The sequence below is a fragment of the Bos taurus genome, chromosome 11 (assembly GCF_002263795.3).
Source record: "Bos taurus isolate L1 Dominette 01449 registration number 42190680 breed Hereford chromosome 11, ARS-UCD2.0, whole genome shotgun sequence".
NCBI classification, from domain to species: domain Eukaryota; kingdom Metazoa; phylum Chordata; class Mammalia; order Artiodactyla; family Bovidae; genus Bos; species Bos taurus.
The window spans coordinates 9,103,578-9,121,794 of record NC_037338.1 but is presented as its reverse complement, the minus strand read 5'-3'; the positions used below and the strand labels follow the sequence as shown (position 1 = coordinate 9,121,794).

General features: G+C 42.1%; 1 protein-coding gene across 2 annotated transcripts in view; it reads right to left on the bottom strand.

Annotated features, from left to right (window-relative positions):
• MRPS9 (mitochondrial ribosomal protein S9) overlaps positions 1 to 7,790 on the bottom strand; it is a 37,925-nt gene extending 30,135 nt beyond the window's left edge. Inside the window, exons 1-2 of one of the 2 annotated variants that reach the window (XM_005212443.5) lie at positions 7,640 to 7,790; positions 1,501 to 1,680 (exon numbers count right to left, since the gene is read on the bottom strand). In XM_005212443.5, coding sequence (XP_005212500.1) covers positions 1,501 to 1,680; positions 7,640 to 7,774 — 315 coding nt within the window. In that variant the 5' untranslated portion in view covers positions 7,775 to 7,790. The remainder of the gene's footprint in view (positions 1 to 1,500; positions 1,681 to 7,639) is intronic. The other variant, NM_001035332.1, reaches the window with a different exon arrangement.
• Positions 7,791 to 18,217: the final 10,427 nt, after the last annotated feature.

The following is an 18,217-nucleotide window of genomic DNA, read 5'->3' as shown; positions in this document are numbered from 1 at the left end:
GCGCAGAGGGCTCTCGGGATGAAGCGGCCCCAGGATGAATCCACGTTCCCGACAGGACTGCAGAGTCTTCTCCCCAACACACTGCCTCATGGAGAGTCATGCAACCGAGGCCACTGGAGCACTGGTGACTGACTCAAGTCACGGCAGATTTTATTTATCACAGCAAATGGCAATGAGAGCAACGACACAACACATTAGTCTCCTGCTCCTTAGATTCTGAGGTCGAAAACAGGAGTTATTCTTTCAGAGATGGGGAAACCAAGTGACGATGCTGTGACTTGCTACACGGGTAAGTCCACGACACTGCAAGGACTCTAACGCCAGCTTCTGTATCTTTCTACAATGTCACTTCAACTACAACAAATTTCTCTTCTAAAGAAAGATTAGTAACAAAGTTCTCCATCTACATTCCTCACAAGAAATCCAGCCTCTACATATTTTTTTAAAAAGGTTCTATATATTTTAAAAGAAGATAGTGTATGTTTTTTTCATATTAATTCATGATTTCACTACTTTAGTGGCTAACTCTAAAGAGGATTTTTATTATGTTCAATTAGCACAATGATAAAAAATATTATCAACTTACTTTCACTGAACACACACACACACACAGTTTTAAAAGTACAGGAAAGCTGTGACCTCTCACACTTACAGCAAGATTTTAAACACATCTTCTCTGGAAAACAACTCTATATTTTAAGGGCCAGAACTAATAATACTGCTTCTACCTGACTGAATGACAGAATCTTTTAGATGTCTCTAAATAATATAAGAAGGATACTCTAGACCAAAGACACGAATATGTATCTTTTTTAAACTTCTTAACAAAAAAAGTTAGCTATTTTTATATGTGAAAAAATTGTTTTACATCTTCAATATTTTTGCCTAAATGAATTTCATGAATGATTTCAGTGATCATTATTTTAGCAACTGGTTAAGTATTAATAATAAGGAAAACCCAATCTCTAAAACACATAAAATAATAACAAATGGTGTAATGTGAATACAGTGGCACCCAATTTTCCTATGTAAAAATTACACAGTGAGCCCCGACTTAACTAGCTGTGTTCAGTCACTCAGTCATGTCCTGCTCATTGTGACCCCATGGGCTGTAGCCCACCAGGCTTCTCTGTCCATGGGATTTTCCAAGCAAGAATACTGGAGTGGGTTGCCATTTCCTTCTCCAGGGGGTCTCCCTGACCCAGGGATCAAACCCACGTCTCATTCAGCTCCTGCACTGGCAGGCAGGTTCTTTACTCACTGAGCCACCAGGGAAGCCCCTAGTTTAACAAGTCAATGAACGCAACAAATAAGTAAATAACTTGTATCCTTTAAAGTACAATAATAAAAAAACAATCTCTGATTCTTGTGAGTTTTAACTGACATCTAACACTTCATTTAAAGGCTTTACTGTTAAGAAGTCATGTTTCACTGAACAACGTTAGAAAAACAAAGCTCTGCCCTTGTTCCCGTGATTCCCAGAACAAGCACTGCACTTACATCAACATCCTCCTGGGTAAAGGTTTCTGGGTCCTCCCCCATCATGTTGGCCAAGTGTCTCTTCCCGATGTTGAACTCTTCAATCTGCTTTTTAATAAAGTCCACCGTGTAACTCTCACGTCTTAAGGCTGCAACATTTTTTGTTGTTGTTACAGCCGGGGAATGTTTGAGCCTTAATATCTAGCAGAAAATACAAATGGAAAGACAAGATTTTAAGTTAAACAATGATCTTATAGGCCACTGTCTCTAAATAAAAGAAGACATTTCAAACAATTGTCTTTTTAGGACGGTACTCAATTGATAGGAGCCTGGAAACGAGATAAAGCGTGCTTTTAAAAGCCTATGCTCACAAAGAAGCTTAAACTACTAACATTTCAACACATTAAAAATAATAATAAAAATAACTGGGTGATATGCTACCTCCATTATCTGCTAGAAATATCCACATTTGATACCAACTGGTCAATGTCAGCTGCTATGGGACTTGACGTATAGTGAATGAGGGTTAAACGGTACAGTGCATCCTCAGTCTTGTCTGACTCTTTGCACCCCATGAACTGTAACCTGCCAGGCTGCTCTGTCCGTTGGGATTCTCCAGGCAAGAAAACTGGAGTGGGTTGCCGTGCCCTCCTCCAGAGGATCTTCCAACCCAAGATGGAACCTGTGTCTCCTGCACTGACAGGGGGATTAGCGCCACCTGGGAAGCCCAGAGAGAAACACCACTCCCCTTAAAATAAGCCTGTGTACATGCAGACAGAAAGCAGCAAGCAGAAGACACAGACCTGGTGTGCGCTTCTCATGAACAGAATACCCTGACAAAGCAGAAGGACACTTCTGAGGTCAGGTTACAAGAAGACTCTCCTCCCCCTCTTCTCTCTCTTGATCAGACCAAGGAAAGCAAGACGTGGTGAGCTGCCCCCCAGGGGTCCACAGGCCAAGAACTGAGGGTGGTCTCTGGCCAACAGCCAGCACAACAGCTGCAAGGATGTGAATCCTGCCCACACCCACACTGAGCATGTGGGCAGCAGATTTCCGCCCCTGGCCTGAGATGACCATGGGCTGCTGCCTTGCGGGAGACCTTGAGCAGATGGCCCAGTGCAACTGTGCCTGGAATCCTGACTCACAGAGTCCACGAGGGAAATATCTGTTGTTTCAAGCTGCTATATTTGAGGTTAATTTGCTATACAGCAATAAGTAATCACTCAACACCCCAATTCGGAGAAGGCAATGGCACCCCACTCCAGTACTCTTGCCTGGAAAATCCCATGAACGGAGGAGCCTGGTAGGCTGCAGTCCATGGGGTTGCTGAGGGTCGGACCCTACTGAGCGACTTCACCTTCACTTTTCACTTTCAAGCATTGGAGAAGGAAATGGCAACCCACTCCAGTGTTCTTGCCTGGAGAATCCCAGGGACAGGGGAGCCTGGCGGGCTGCCGTCTATGGGGTCACACAGAGTTGGACACAATTGAAGCAACTTAGCAGCAACACCCCAATTACAACAATAAAGCGGAGTACAAGAAAGTTCACTTACTCTGTTTTATAAGGAAAGAGAGGTAGCAACGACGGGCATACCTTTTATCAAGTTTTCTTTAAATAAGAACTTGGTAAACTACATGAGGAAAACGAAAATTTTAATGACCCAGTATTTTCCATAATTAAAGTGACGAGGGACACACTGAAACATCTTTGCTACCAAAGGGCTTTCTTTCCTTTCCCATTGCTAACAAAATCGAATTTTAAAAAATTCAAAAATTATCTGGGGGAAAACACAACTAATGCACTCAGCTGTATAAAGCATCTGCTACAAACACCGGTCAATTTTCAAATCTGCTTTGCAAAGACTTTTGAAGAATTTGCCAGTAGTATTAAAACTACTGAAAACAAACTGGATGCTGTGATAAACACAGAACATTATAACCTCCAGGAGCCCACAAGATGAGAGATGAAAAGAACAGATCCTTAAGAGAGAGGCAGCAATGTTTTTTGCAGTAAAAGCAAAATACACAAGGGCTAAGCCATCGAGTATCATCCAGCATTCTTCTCTGGCGGACAGTCCGATCAACAAAGGCTTGTTGGCTCAGTACAAACTTAGAAAGTGCTCAGTAGAAAATCAAGAGGACATACTGATGTTTATAGTAACAGTTTTCAAAATAGAGATTGGCCTACTGCTTTTTCCTATTGTGAATGTCATAAATATTACAGAAAGCTAAATGAGCATTCTTACAGAAAATTGTATTGATAGGCATTAAGAATTCATGGATAACCTTTGTATTACACCGTGACTGTCAACTACTTATAACAAAGCCAAAACTACTTTTATTTGTGACAGTAAAAGAGACACGTGTACCCCAATGTTCAATGCGGCACTGTTTACGATAGCTAGGACATGGAAGCAACCTAGATGTCCATCGGCAGACAAATAGATAAGAAAGTTGTGGTACATATACACAGTGGAGTATTACTCAGCTATAAAAAAGAATGCATTTGAGTCAGTTCTAATGAGGTAGATGAAACTGGAGCCTATTTTACAGAGTAAGTCAGAAAGAAAGTAAATCAGAAAGTCAGTCAGAAGAAAGTAAGTCAGTCAGAAAGAAAAACACCAATACAGTATATTAATGTACATATATGGAATTTAGAAAGATGGTAATGATGACCCTACATATGAGACAGCAAAAGAGACACAGATGTAAAGAACAGACTTTTGGACTCTGTGGGAGAAGGCAAGGGTGGGATGATTTGAGAGAATAGCACTGAAACATGTACATTACCATATTTGAAATAGATGACCAGTTCAAGTTCAACGCATGAAATAGGGCACTCAAAGCCAGTGCACTGGGACAACCCGGAGGGATGGGATGGGGAGGGAGGTGGGAGGGAGAGGGACGGGGAGGGAGGCGGGGTTCAGGATCGGGGGAATGGGGAACACATGTACACCCGTGGCTGATCCATGTCAGTATATGGCAAAAACCACCACAACACTGTAAAGTAATTAGCCCCCAATTAAAATAAATAAATTTTAAAAAATCAAATATCTTAGCATAGCAAAACACTTTCTAATCCCGTCTCGCCATTCTCTCATCAGTTATTATACCAACTGTAGTTGCTAGAACCAATTATTTGTCGTTGCCAGAATCCACTGACTGTGCACATCTCTGGTGCTTGGGTACCTACTGCCATCTTCCTGGAACAGAATCCCTCCTTTCTCATGTAACTCCTGGCAGACTCTCCCATTACCTCCTCGAGAGGATGCTGTCATTCTATCCATTTCAGCTCGTGTGTGTTAGGCTCTGCATGTCTGTGCTCCTCTGTATTTACCTCTACAAATCTCACAGTACACTGTGCGCAGATCCTTGATATTCACAGGTTTAAAACCAGAAAAATCTGGCCATTCACAAGTAATATTCCCTCCTCCACTCAAATTTGGGACACCAAGATATCTGCACTTGTACTGCACTTGTACTGAAGCATTGATGTGAAACATGGATTCCACAGTTCTGGTACACAGGAGAAAACCCATCGCGGAGGCTCCCAACTGAGCACCCAGGAGTCACAGTTTAACAGAACTTATTTCTTTTTCCTTGTTGCATCAGTGTCTCTCAAACGTTTCTGACTGTGACTGATAGTAACAGCTATTGCTTATATCACTATCTGGAATTCACTTATACTTAATAAACAAAAAGTAAAAATACCCTCTATAAGAAGGCTTCCCTCGTGGCTCAGTGGTAAAGAATCTGCCTGCAATGTAGGAGATGAGCGTTCGATCCTTGGGTTGGGAAGAGACCCTGGAAAAGGAAATGGCAACCCACTCCAGTATTCTTGCCTAGAGAATTCCTTGGACAGAGCTGGTGGGCTACAGTCCATGCGGTTTGCAAAGAGTTGGACATGACTGAGCAACTAACAACAACAAAGACACATAAGAGGTGTTTAATAATAATAATAATAATAATTGGAGAGACTTGTACTATACATGTTAGGTAAAGAAACAAAAAGTAGAAGAGACTCCATTCTTTAAAAAAATATGCATTTCATGTATGTCTGTATGTGATTAAAAAAACATAAAGAAAGACACAGAAGGATACATGTATTAGCAACTTTGGGAGTTCCAGGGAGGGAAAAAAATACTCTTGGCCGCCTCCCCCACACTGTCTACAATAAAGACATTCTGTAACCTACAGTACCTTTCACAGAAAATTGTGTGTATACAAAAGGATATACTCAAAAGAGATGCATGAGAAAATAAAAACTTCCAGCCTATTTTCCAGTTAAAAAACAATAAAAACAAATGTTTGATGGGTAAATGGATGGATCGGTTGCTGTGAGCTAAAATGTAGAAGAAAAAATGAAAAAAAGACAGTATTCCTTTTTTCAACAGTTTTTGATCATAGTACTTGACTTCTTTACAATATCTGGTACTGCTAATCACTTTCCCTCCTTGCAACATTCTCCTGTTTTCTATCACTCCACACTGCCTGGTTTTTCTCCTACTTCTTTGGTAGGTCATTCCCAATCTCCTGGGGGCCCTTCTTTCTCTACTGTTTGTCCTTCAGGGTCTGGTCCTTCTTCATTTTCCTCACTGACTGCACCTTCCCCCAAATAATCTAATCCATTAATTATCACACACAAGGTAACAGAGGACTTGTAAACCAGCTCTCTTCTTGAACTATGGCTTGCCTCTCTTTGGGTCCACTTCAGATCAGATCAGATCAGATCAGTTGCTCAGTCGTGTCCGACTCTTTGCGACCCCATGAATCGCAGCATGCCGGGCCTCCCTGTCCAACACCAGCTCCCGAAGTTCACTGAGACTCATGTCCATCGAGTCAGTGATGCCATCCAGCCATCTCATCCTCTGTCGTCCCCTTCTCCTCTTGCCCCCAATCCCTCCCAGCATCAGAGTCTTTTCCAATGAGTTAACTCTTCGCATGAAGTGGCCAAAGTACTGGAGTTTCAGCTTTAGCATCATTCCTTCCAAAGAAATCCCAGGGCTGATCTCCTTCAGAATGGACTGGTTGGATCTCCTTGCAGTCCAAGGGACTCTCAAGAGCTATTTGAACTGTATGACAATGCACCTGGATATGGACCCATCATTTCTAGTCTCCTCCAGCTTTTGGGCAGGTTCAATTTTATATACAACTGAGTTGCTGCACAGCAGAGAAGTAAGAGAAGCCGTCTCTGTGAGCACAGCTATACACAGTGTAGAATAAACATCCCTGAAGTTTTTTTGATGTTATCTCTTTCCCAGTCCTGAAAATAGTAAAGTTAATATGAAAAGCTAGATTGTGCTGTAAACAAATGTGATATTGTTTAGTTTACTTTTGGTTCTACACAAATATTTTTTGTACAACATTAAAGAAAGTGGACGTCTTTCTAAAAAAAAAAAGAGTCTTCTCCAACACCACTTGGACACCACAAATATAACTATGCAATAAATGCAATTATTTCCAAAACTAAGCTCGTTTTTTTCCCCTCTCAAATTTTGTTCCTTTTACTCAGGTCCCATGTCAGTAAATGGCATTATCATCCAATCACTTCTGAAGCTAGAATCCTGGCTTCCCACTGGCCCCAGGATTAAATGTAACTTACAAGTTCTGGTCTCCATCAATCAGAGACATACTACCGAGAAAATTAACAGAATGGAAACTGCTCAGACGTAAGACACTTTATAAATGTTTCTCTCTCCTCTCCACTGTATGACCTCCTGCATTAAGTCTTTGGGCCACTGCAGGAGTCCAGTTCTCATCCACCTCCACCCTCTTGATCGGGGTCTCGGGGGCCAGGGCTGAACCCATAATCCACCCAGGCGACAGGTCAAGGGAGGGGTCGCTCTGTTTCTGTCTCAGGTAAGTTCCCCCTCACTGCACCCTGAGAAAACCAGCCACAACCTCAAAGGTTGGCCGCTGCAAGGCAATTCCACCCTGTTTACCTGAGACCTCTGTTGACCACCTAAGATCCCACAGGCCTCGGCTCCCAATGCTGGGGGCTGGGGTTCAATCTCCCGCCAGGGAACTAGACCTCATATGCCGCAACTAAAGAGATCTCGCACCCAGCAACTAAAGATCCTCAGAGAAACTAAAGACTCTGGAGGCGCCTGGCCACACCGCGTGCTACAGGGACCAGCACTGCCACCTTTCTCAAGCCTTACCTGGCATCTGGTACCTGTCTGCAGCCCAGAAGCCGCGGCTTTCCAGAGGCCTTGTTCCCGGGCGAAGCTAACCCTACCCGCAAGAAAGAGCCGGTAGGGAACTGCTGCGCCGCAGGACACACTGGGAGCTGCCATGTTGGGGGCAGGAGGCGCGGGCCGGAGGGTGATGGGGCAGGGCCTGCAAACTGCGCCGGCGCAGATGGGCGCCGGGTCCGCGAGGCTGCCGGAAGAGGCGCGGAGCAGGGGGCGTGTCCCGCCACCCCCCGTTGGCTCGTCGCTGATTGGGCGCGGGAGCACGCGGGGCGTGTCCGCCCCCGCCCCTGGTCCGGGTCCCTAGTCTACTTGGCATCCTGGTCTTTCTGGGCATCCTGAAGTCGGTGGCTCATCGAGTCTCCTTGGAACGACTTCCACATGGCTTCTCGCCAGCCCTTTCGTGCCACGCCCAGCTTGCCCTGGCCCCAGCTCCCCCTGCGCAGCCCTGACTTCACGCCCATTATTACGCAGCTCCTCTCCGAGCCTCTGCTCCCAGCCGACCGCGTCGGAGCACGGGTTTTCCCTCCTTCAACCTTCCCACCTGGGCCCGGGTCCAGGGTCTCCGTCCTTCTGCGGGAAACTGGTTATTTCCTAAGTGTATGATGCACAGGCTAACCCTTACACGGGCGGGAACAGACACTCCCCTACTGTCGGGCTTCACTGTAGCTCAGCTCGTAAAGAATATGCCCGCAATGCGGGAAACCTGGGTTCGATCCCTGGGTTGGGAAGATCACCTGGAGAAGGGAAAGGCTACTCACTGGGGAATTCCACGGACTGTCACAAAGAGTCGGACTCGACTCAGCAAATTTCACTCTTCCTTTCCCCTACTGGTGGCTCAGTGGTAAAGAATTCACATCCCAATGCAGGGGACAGGGCTTTGATCCCTGATCTGGAAAGATCTCCTGGAGAAGGAAATGGCAACCCACTCCAGTATTCTTGCCTGGGAAACCCCACGGGCAGAGCAGCCTGGCGGGCTACTGTCCATGGGGTTGCAAAGAGTGGGACAGGACTGAGTGACTGAACAACAACAATAACCCTTACTATTAGCAATACTAAGCCTCCCTGGAAACCCAATCAGAACTAAATATTAATAAATAGGTATGAATCCTGATGACTGTGCCTTACCTTCTGAGGCTTGTGCGCTCCTGACGGTAACTCCCAACATGCTTTCTACAAAATACTTATTAAAGGAAGCAGTAAACAGCTCTGAAAATGTTTCCAAACACTTAGATTTGAAAGACCAGTAAAATTAATACACAAACACACACATATGGAAAATCTGAGGTCAAGTTGTCAAGCAAATAAGTATCATCTGCTATTACTTATTTTGTAAAACAGAACATTTTAATTAGTAAGAAGGTAGAATTGACACAATTGCAGAATGAAATGTGGTCCTTTAATTGGAATCCATTTAGTTGTATGGTAAGTTCACTCTTCCATTCTTTTTGTTGTTACTTTTTAGGCCAGAAGTTGGCAGAGGCCCATGAACTAGCATTTGGGAACCAAGATTTAGCTCATGACAATTTCACCAAGTATAAAACAATCAAGTATGTTAAAACCGAATTTATATCATTAAAAAAAATAACATGTCAGAGCACATAAAAACTACAGAAGTACTCAAATCAAGGTTAGAAATTGTGGAGGGTTTTTTTTTTTTCTCTAGAATTCATGTTATGATATTTTACTTAGATTTACTGCTGCTGCTACTGCTAAGTCGCTTCAGTCGTGTCCGACTCTGTGCGACCCCATAGACGGCAGCCCACCAGGCTCCCCCGTCCCTGGGATTCTTCAGGCAAGAACACTGGAGTGGGTTGCCATTTCCTTCTCCAATGCAAGGAAGTGAAAAGTGAAAGTGAAGTCTCTCAGTCGTGTCGGACTCTTAGCGACCCCATGGACTGCAGCCTACCAGGCTCCTCGGGATTTTCCAGGCAAGAGTACTGGAGTGGGGTGCCATCGCCTTCTGCTTAGATTTACCAGATTACAGTAAAGTCGTTAGTAAAGTAACTGTAATACATATCCCTTCTCTAGGGGCAACCCTTAGACTGCTGCATTCAATTTCCTGTGTAGCCTTTGAGTTTGGGAAGAAATACACCACTGTAAGTTAACACTGGGTGCATAAATCTGGAGACAGAAGGAAAGAGTGGAATCAGGAATGTACTGATAAACGTTTAAAATATGAAAAAAAAATCTTATGATTTTACCAAACAGCTGAAGTTTAGATTCATTTAATCTTTTCTCATTTACTGAGCACCCATTATGTTGGAGACGTCAGGCATTCTTGGTCCTATATCAGGATTATAAAATCCCAACTATCCAACATGGTGGAATCATGTAAATATGAAAGTTTGGTTCTAAAACCAGCTTCTAATATAAATATCAGGAGAGTCAAACACTGCACTAACAAAACAAGTGCTGCCAGATATGAACAGCAGAAACTGTTAGGTGCTGCTGGTGAGGGTGTAAATTGATACAGTTTTCCTGAAATCAATGAGTCAGTGATCTATGTTAAGATGAACACACCACATAACTTCACTGATTACGTTTCTAGGTATATACCCTGCAGAAATTCTTGCACAGTGTATCAGGATACATGCATGCAAATATGTACAGAATCATTTTCTTTTGTAACAACACAAAAAAACCCCCACACAGACACCTTTAAAGGATTCCTAGAAATCTCTGGAAATGCAGAGCTTTTTTGATCAATATGGAAAACTTTAAGGGGCTTCCCAGGTGGCACTAGTGGTAAAGAATCCACCTGCCAATGCAGAGAATGCCGGTTTGATCCCTGGGTTAGGAAGATCCCCTGGAGGAGGAAATGGCAGCCCACTCCAATATTCTTGCTGGGAAATGCCATGGACAGAGGACCCTGGGGGGCTACAGTCCATGGGGTCACAGAGAGTTGGATACGACTGAGCATGCACACAGTTTAGTTAGACCAGTGGCCTCCCCTTTTGATAATCTATTTACAAACATTTTTGAGGATATTCCCTAGGTTTAAGAAATTTGTGTTCTCTACTTAGACACTGTACAACCCTTTTTACTTAATAATCACCAGCTGAGTATCTTTGGCCAAGCTCAGTACCTCAAAATCCCATATTCCAGGATCTACTAAGGTCTCCTATTAACTGTTCCTTTGTTAGAAGCATCTGGTGATGAAGGTGGTTCCCTTGCCCCATGAGAAATAGAGCGGCCCCTCAGTCTTCTCTCATTAAAGAGATGGGACAGTCAGACACAAACAGAAAGGGTTGTAAAAATAACAGGCCACTGATGCTGCACAAAAGGGGTTCCAGAAAAGGGTGCCCCAATTTCTTCCCTGACACCCCCATTACATATTCCTTATGGTTCCTAAGGTTTCCAGTCCTTTGGGTTAAGACTGAAAGGTTGCAGTGTCTATCAGAAACTCTATTCAGTGGCCTGCCACATCACTGCACGCCCAAGGCTTGACATTAGTTATGTAGATGGTATCTCTAGGCAGAATCACTTTTGGCCTTAGGCCCCTTCAGTCTTCTGATTGCAAAACTGTCAGTGACTGAGGGGGCCCCCGGTATTCTCTAGCGTCTGGGGCATTCCCTCTACCAATACCCTGCCTCTTTGCAGAGGGTGCATCAAGTGCAATCTCCCCCCTAGTGCCCCTGTTGTCCACACAGGCTGCAGTGGTCCTGTCTGGGTACCCATGGGCCTGCCAGGGCCAAATTGGCCCCAAAAGACAGACCTCCCCATTGGTAGTCTCTGAATTGACTCAAAACTGTTCCTTTTTATGGCTGAGTAATATTGGAGAGGAGTAATTCTAATGAAAAAGTTGTGGGTTCAAGTCTTACTCGTTTACTTATTTCATGATATGCATCAGAATTCCATTCCCTTTTAAAGCTACCTAATATTCCATCGTATGTACAGACCACGTTTGGTTTATCCATCCAAGTGTCCAGGGACACTTGAGTTGCTTTCACCTTTGAGCTTGTAAATAATGGTGCTACAGACATGAGTGTACAGTGTCTGTTCAGATCACTGCTTTCAGTTCTTTGGGGTATATACCTGGAAGCAGCATTGCAGGAGTCTTGTTTTTAACTTGGCCAGATTTTTAACTTAATCAACACAAGTGAGTGCCCATAAAAGATAACTTGATAATTTAAATCTACAACTTAAAAAGGCTCTAGTTGTACTGACCACTCCCAGCTAAACAGATAGTATACATGGGGTGTGAAAATGAGTAATGTTAATCTCACTGGAGTTTAAAAATATTTCTAAGGTAATTTTAGTACATAATTTCTATAGATCAAGCTTCTATTACAGTTTAAAAACTGAATCTGTCTCAGCCCACAAGTAAATGTATTCTCCCAAGATGCATGTATTTACCATATTGATTGAATTTTAATAAATAAGAAATAGAATAAATATCTCCTTTGGTTTTTTGCCCCACTGTGTTCAGTGTGAACCCCATCCATCTGCATATGCTCTTTACCTACCAGCTGTCAGTTATGTCTGCTATAAAACAGACAGCACTTAGGGAGCTGTCAGTCAACGCTGTTATGATGCTTCAAGAATCATTCCTTCAGGCTTCATTATCAAAAATAAAACAAATTTACATGAAACATAAAGGTGGATTGATCGCACGATTTGCTGTGCATGGAAAATGACTTCAAACACACACAAGTTCAAGGGGCCATGTGCTTGGTCTCCTTGACCGTGTTTGTAATTCGTTTGTTTAAAGTCATTTTTTAAAGTGCATTGCGACAGTGAAAGTGGTTATCCTGATAGAGTGGTGGGACTATATGTTGTTCCCCTACCTGAAATAATAGTGTGTAAAAAATGTTATATGTCATTGTGGGTGTCTCTTTATCCATGCCTGTGGCCTGGATTTGGGCTGCATCCAGGTCTCCCTTTTGATGGATGCTGAGTGAAGGTAAAAAAGACCTAGAAAAGAGGAACTAAATGAACACGATTGTAGCCTGGATATAGTCAAGAGCCTGGGGCTTGCAGAATGAAATAGAATTGGAATCAATAAAATCACTAAGGGCATGGCAAAAATAAACAATAATCAAATTCCAGAAAACCAGAACTAAAGTGTACTTCTTGAGGCATCAAAGAGACAATTTTAGGACCAAGAGAGGAAGTACCACTCTACCCAGCAGGGAGGCAACTTAAAAAGCGCATTACTCCTAAGAGGTTGATGCAACCTGAAAATGTAAATAAGTAGAAGAAGACTGTGATCAGACCTGAAAAATGAAAGTGTTCTCATTCAAAAATGTACTGAAGGGTAATTGTCAGTTTTTACTCGTAAAGGTGAGAGCAAATCTCTAGGGTCTCTATCAGAGAAAGTGCGTGGATTTAGATGGACCACAGGGTATGATTCTAAGCAATATAACAGAGAATTGTATAAATTGTACTTGCATGTACATATGGGCTTCCCTGATGGTTCAGATGGTAAAGAATCTGCTTGCAATGCAGGAGACCTGGGTTCGATTCCTGGGTCTGAAAAATCCCCTGGAGGAGAAAATGGCAAACTGCTCCAGTATTCTTGCCTGGAGAATCCCCATGGACAGAGGAACCTGGCAAGCTACAATTCACAGGGTTGCAAAGAGTCATACATGACTTAGTGACCAAAAAACAACAACACAAACACAAATCCCCAAATTATTCGGATTTTGCCTACTCAAAGATAGCTAGGAATGTTCAAGTTCTAAGACTCAAAGAATTCTTCCAGAAAGGTCAAACTTTCAGGGAAGTGGATACTTAGTGATTTGAAGACATTGGACAGACCTGCCCCACAACTCTGCTGACTGCCACCCAGCTGGAAAGTGGAGTTTGGTACGTTAAGAATTAAAGTAAAAAAATAATCTACACAGAGACTACTTTATCACCCACTATTTATTGATGTATACTTTGCAAGGCTCTGTGATAGGAACTATCTGGGTATTAAGATGATACCTGTCTTTCAGGAGCTTATTAACTTATAGGAAAAAAAGATATTTACACAAATCTAATCATTCTAGAGAGACTGTGATGTAGTTGTGAAAGAATCGCAAAGTAAAGTGGGAGTTTGCAAAGGAAAACATTACTCCCTGCCAAATGGATCAAGATGGTTTTATTTCCTAAATGTTTTAAAGAGCTGCAAATCAAAATAAGGAAACCATCGAACTCATTTCTTCACCATTATGCAGAACCACTTCTAAACTCTCTCTGAAAGCAATTAACCAACTCCATTTTACAAACCCTACAAAGTGGAATTTTCTATCTCAATTTATCAGATCAGGTGATTAAAAATTATTCTGCAATATCCTTAAATGACTCTCAAGAATTTGCACACCACCTTTCCTATTTCCAGTGAAGAAACATTCCTGGCCCATTTTCCAAGTGTTTTCCAAAATCAAGTATCCTACCTGAAAATTGAAATTGTGTCCAATTCCACTGAGCAGATCACAGCCTAGTGTGTGATTAAACCATCACATCTCTTTATGAATAAAGTTCACTGTGATTAGATTGTAAACACCTGCATGTTGTTATTTTAACTTTAGACTCAAAAGAACATTTTATCCTAGGAAAATGCAGGTTCCTGAAATAAGCATGTAAATTTTCAAATGAAGCTATTAGAGTTACATTCTTAATAACCTTGAAGTTTAGAAACATCTATGCTTACACGGTAAATCCATGATTTCCCGTCATTTATGTGTGCAGCACTCTTTAGATATAGGTTGCTGACCTCAGGGTACACACTTGTCAGATATTCATGTTCTTTGTGCCTTCATATCTAATTAGAGCAATGAGTTTCTTTATGTAGTCAGAACTCAAGTTCAATTTCAGAATTCAACCGTTCATGCAATTTATAACAGGGGAGATAAAATTGACAATACGAGCCTGCGTGACTTCCAGATTTTGTTATATGTTTCATCTACTGTTGGAAAGAGAAAGTGAAAGGAAAGAAATGGGATTTTGGTTTTCATCTTTTGTTTTTTGAGTCAATATTATAGAATTACGTCTTCCCAGCGGCAGGGAGGGACTCTCAAGAAACCACATATGGAAGCACTGGGTTATTAACGTTGCATCAATCTGTGCTCAGTTGTGTCTGGGGTGTATTACCTGGTAGTAAGTAACTGACGAAGTCATGGAACAGGGTGGTGAGTCAAGCACCATCTCCCTGGAACTGCACTGCGGGTGCTAAGATGTGCACCAGCCAAGTGGATGTCTAGGACCAGTGAAAGTGAAAGTCGCTCAGTTGTGTCCGATTCTTTGTGACCCTATGGTCTGTACAGTCCATGGAATTCTCCAGGCCAGAATACTGGAGTGGGTAGCCTTTCCCTTCTCCAGGGAATCTTCCCAACCCAGAAATTGATCCTGGGTCTCCCACATTACAGGTGGACTCTTTACCGTCTGAGCCCCTAGATCACAAGGGAAGCCCCTAGGATCACTACATCCAACTATATATCCAAGTCTCATACAGAGGCCTCTGATTAGCCAGAAATTAAATCATACCTGGAGCTCTAGCTGCAAGGGGCTCTTTAACTTCCCAGCTTTCGCTGTGCAGGAGGGATGACATTTTTTTTTTTTGTCATCTTGCTTACTGCTCTATTCCTAACAGTTTTCCAAACAGTACCCAGAACCTGGAACATAAACATCTGTTGAAGGAAGGAAATTGGAAGCTAATTCATGGTTTTTGCCACATCCGCTCAATGGGGATACGGTTTCCCAGGTGGCTCAATGGTAAAGAATCTGCCTGCAAACGCAGGACACACAGGTTCGGTCCCTGGGTTGGGAAGATCCCTTGGAGTAGGAAATGGCAACCTACTCCTGTATTCTTTCCTCGAGAATCCCGTGGGCAGAGAAGCATGGTGGGCTACAGTCCATGGGGTCGCAAAGAGTCCGATACGACTGATCTTAAAGGTATACTCAGTGGGGATATATGCAAAGGAGGCTTAGCGTGTACAGATGCTTAGATGAGATGAATTGGGGTCTTTGTCAAATCCCTGGAGGACAGAGTCCATGTCTGTTTCGTTCATACTGTGTCCCCAGCTCGACTATCAATAGACTCTTGCTGGTTGAATGAATGATAAGTAAAACATAAGCTGTCATTTTCTTCTGTCTCTACCTTTCTTTAGTGGTCAAGATTTACATATCGATTATTTTCCTATTTTTGTTTGCTATCGTATAGACATCATAGTGGATGCTTTTATCATTTGGTTTCCTTTCCCTAAGTCGAGGATGTGTATAAACTGAGGTTTGTGAGTATGTCTGTGTGCACCTCCTCTTCATGCTGACAGCTGAATTTATTTATTTTTTTAGATTACACTTTACTTATACTTTTAAAGACTATACTCCAGTATATATAACATTATAAAACGATGACTGTATTCTTTGTTCTGTGTAATACATCCTTGTGGTTTATTTTATTTTTTATTGGAGTGTCATCGCTTTACAACGCTGTGTTAGCTGAATTTATTTTGCTGCTTCGTTAACTCAGAGTAAGTCTGGCTGTTACAATAACAGTGCTGTTGTCTGCTGCGTCCGTTACTATTTTTACTGCACAGAAAAATATCCTTGAAGATCTTTACCCTCACAGAAGCTTTCTTCCTTCTAAGCCTAGAAAACGGCACCTTGGCTCTTGAAGCGAGGCTAATGCCACAGGATTAATCAGAAAGTGACGATCATCATGTCAGCGCTCCAAAAGCACGTCCTTGCTGTGGCTTTATTTCTGTGAGTGGGAGTGAAGGATACCCTCCCTTTTTCTACACTCATAAGTTTTTTTTATTCTTTATTTTTAAAACTCTGATTTTTCTTTTCCTAAAAAAAGTCATTGGTGTTTCATTTTCTGTTCTAATACCTATAGGAACCTCCATTTCATTTTATGTGCAGACCCAGTTTCTGCATATTTCTATCAGTGAATTGTGATGATTATTTAATCGAATTACCCCAAATTCAGCACCTTTAGGAATTAATTAAAGGGAATTTATTGCACATTATACACAATTCCGTGTTTTATTTCACAAATTTACACTTCATAAGACTTCTTTCCAAAATTAGATTTACAACCATATCTACAGCAGAAAGTATACCTTATATTTATTCAATAATATATTTTTAAAGCATTTTTACATATTTTACGTCATTTGATTTTCACAACAACCTAATTATATTTCAAGTCTATTAGAAACTGTGTCAAGTTTGAATACACTGGCTTGATATTTTAAATGCTAAAAACTGATATTCACAATGGAGAAATGTTATTTGAGCTTTAAGAAGAAAAAGCCACCTATTGATACCGTGAAAGTAAAGTATTCAAAGGAAAAATAAAACATTAGGTAGACTGGTTGCAAAAATAGAGTTACTCCTTGCATTTCTTTGATGTTCTTAATTTCTAGAACACACAAACACACGTGTACACACACAGTCAATAAAGATTACCCTGAATAAGATGAAATAAATTCTTTAATAATTTTTGAAATAATTTCATCACCACAAACACAAATTTGCCCTAAATATTGATATCCAGGTTTCATGAAATGATCCTTTGGCCAGGGAGTCAAGCTTATTCTCCAAATTCAGGGTAAGAGTGAGTCAGCAAGGATTCAGAAAACAACTGGCTGAATGTTTCTTTTACTCTTTTTAAAATGCTTTATTTATTTTTGGCTGTGCTGGGTCTTCGTTGCTGCTTGTGGGGGCTATTTCTCATTATGGTGTGCAGGCTTCTCACTGCGACAGCTTCTCTTATTGAGGAACATGGGCTCTATAGAGCGTGGACTCAGCTTTGTGGTGCACAGGCTTAGTGGCTCCACCACATGTGGGGTCTTCCTAGACCAGGGATGGAACCCGTGTCCCCTGTATTGGCACGCAGATTCCTGTGCATTGACCCAGCAGGGACATCCTGCTGAGACATTTCTTCCATCACTTCCCTGCCATTGTCCTTCAGTGCCTTATTGTTCTCACCCTGTAAACTTTTTCTCTCTCTTTCTTTTTGTGGCAAAATAAACACAACTTAAAATTTATCTTGCAAAACTGAAACTCTGAACTCACAAAACAGTAACTCTTCATCCCTTCTCCTCTCCACCTCCTGACAACCACTATCTTATTAATTTTTTCTTTATGAATCTGAACCTCAAGGAACCTCAGGTAAGTGGAATCACACAGGACGCGTCTTTTTATGACTGGCTTACAGATGGCATAGTGGTAAAGAATCTGCCTGCAATGCAGAATATGCAAGAGACTTGGGTTTGGTCTCCGGGTCGGGAAGATCTCCTGGAGAAGGAAATGGCTACCCACTCCGTTATTCTGGCCTGGGAAATCCCATGAACAGAAGAGCCTAGAGGGCTACAGTCCATGGGGTCACAGAGTCAGACATGACTGAGCACACACACACACCCCTCACTTAACATGATAGCCTCAAAGCTCATCCATGTTATGACATATGTCAGAATTTCCTTTTTGAAGGCTGAATTGTATATTACTTTTCTCATCCATTCATCTGTCAGTGGCTGCTTGGTTGCCTCTTCATTTTAGCTATTATGAATACTGCCCTAAATATTGATAACTACTATGTAGTTATTATTTGCATGG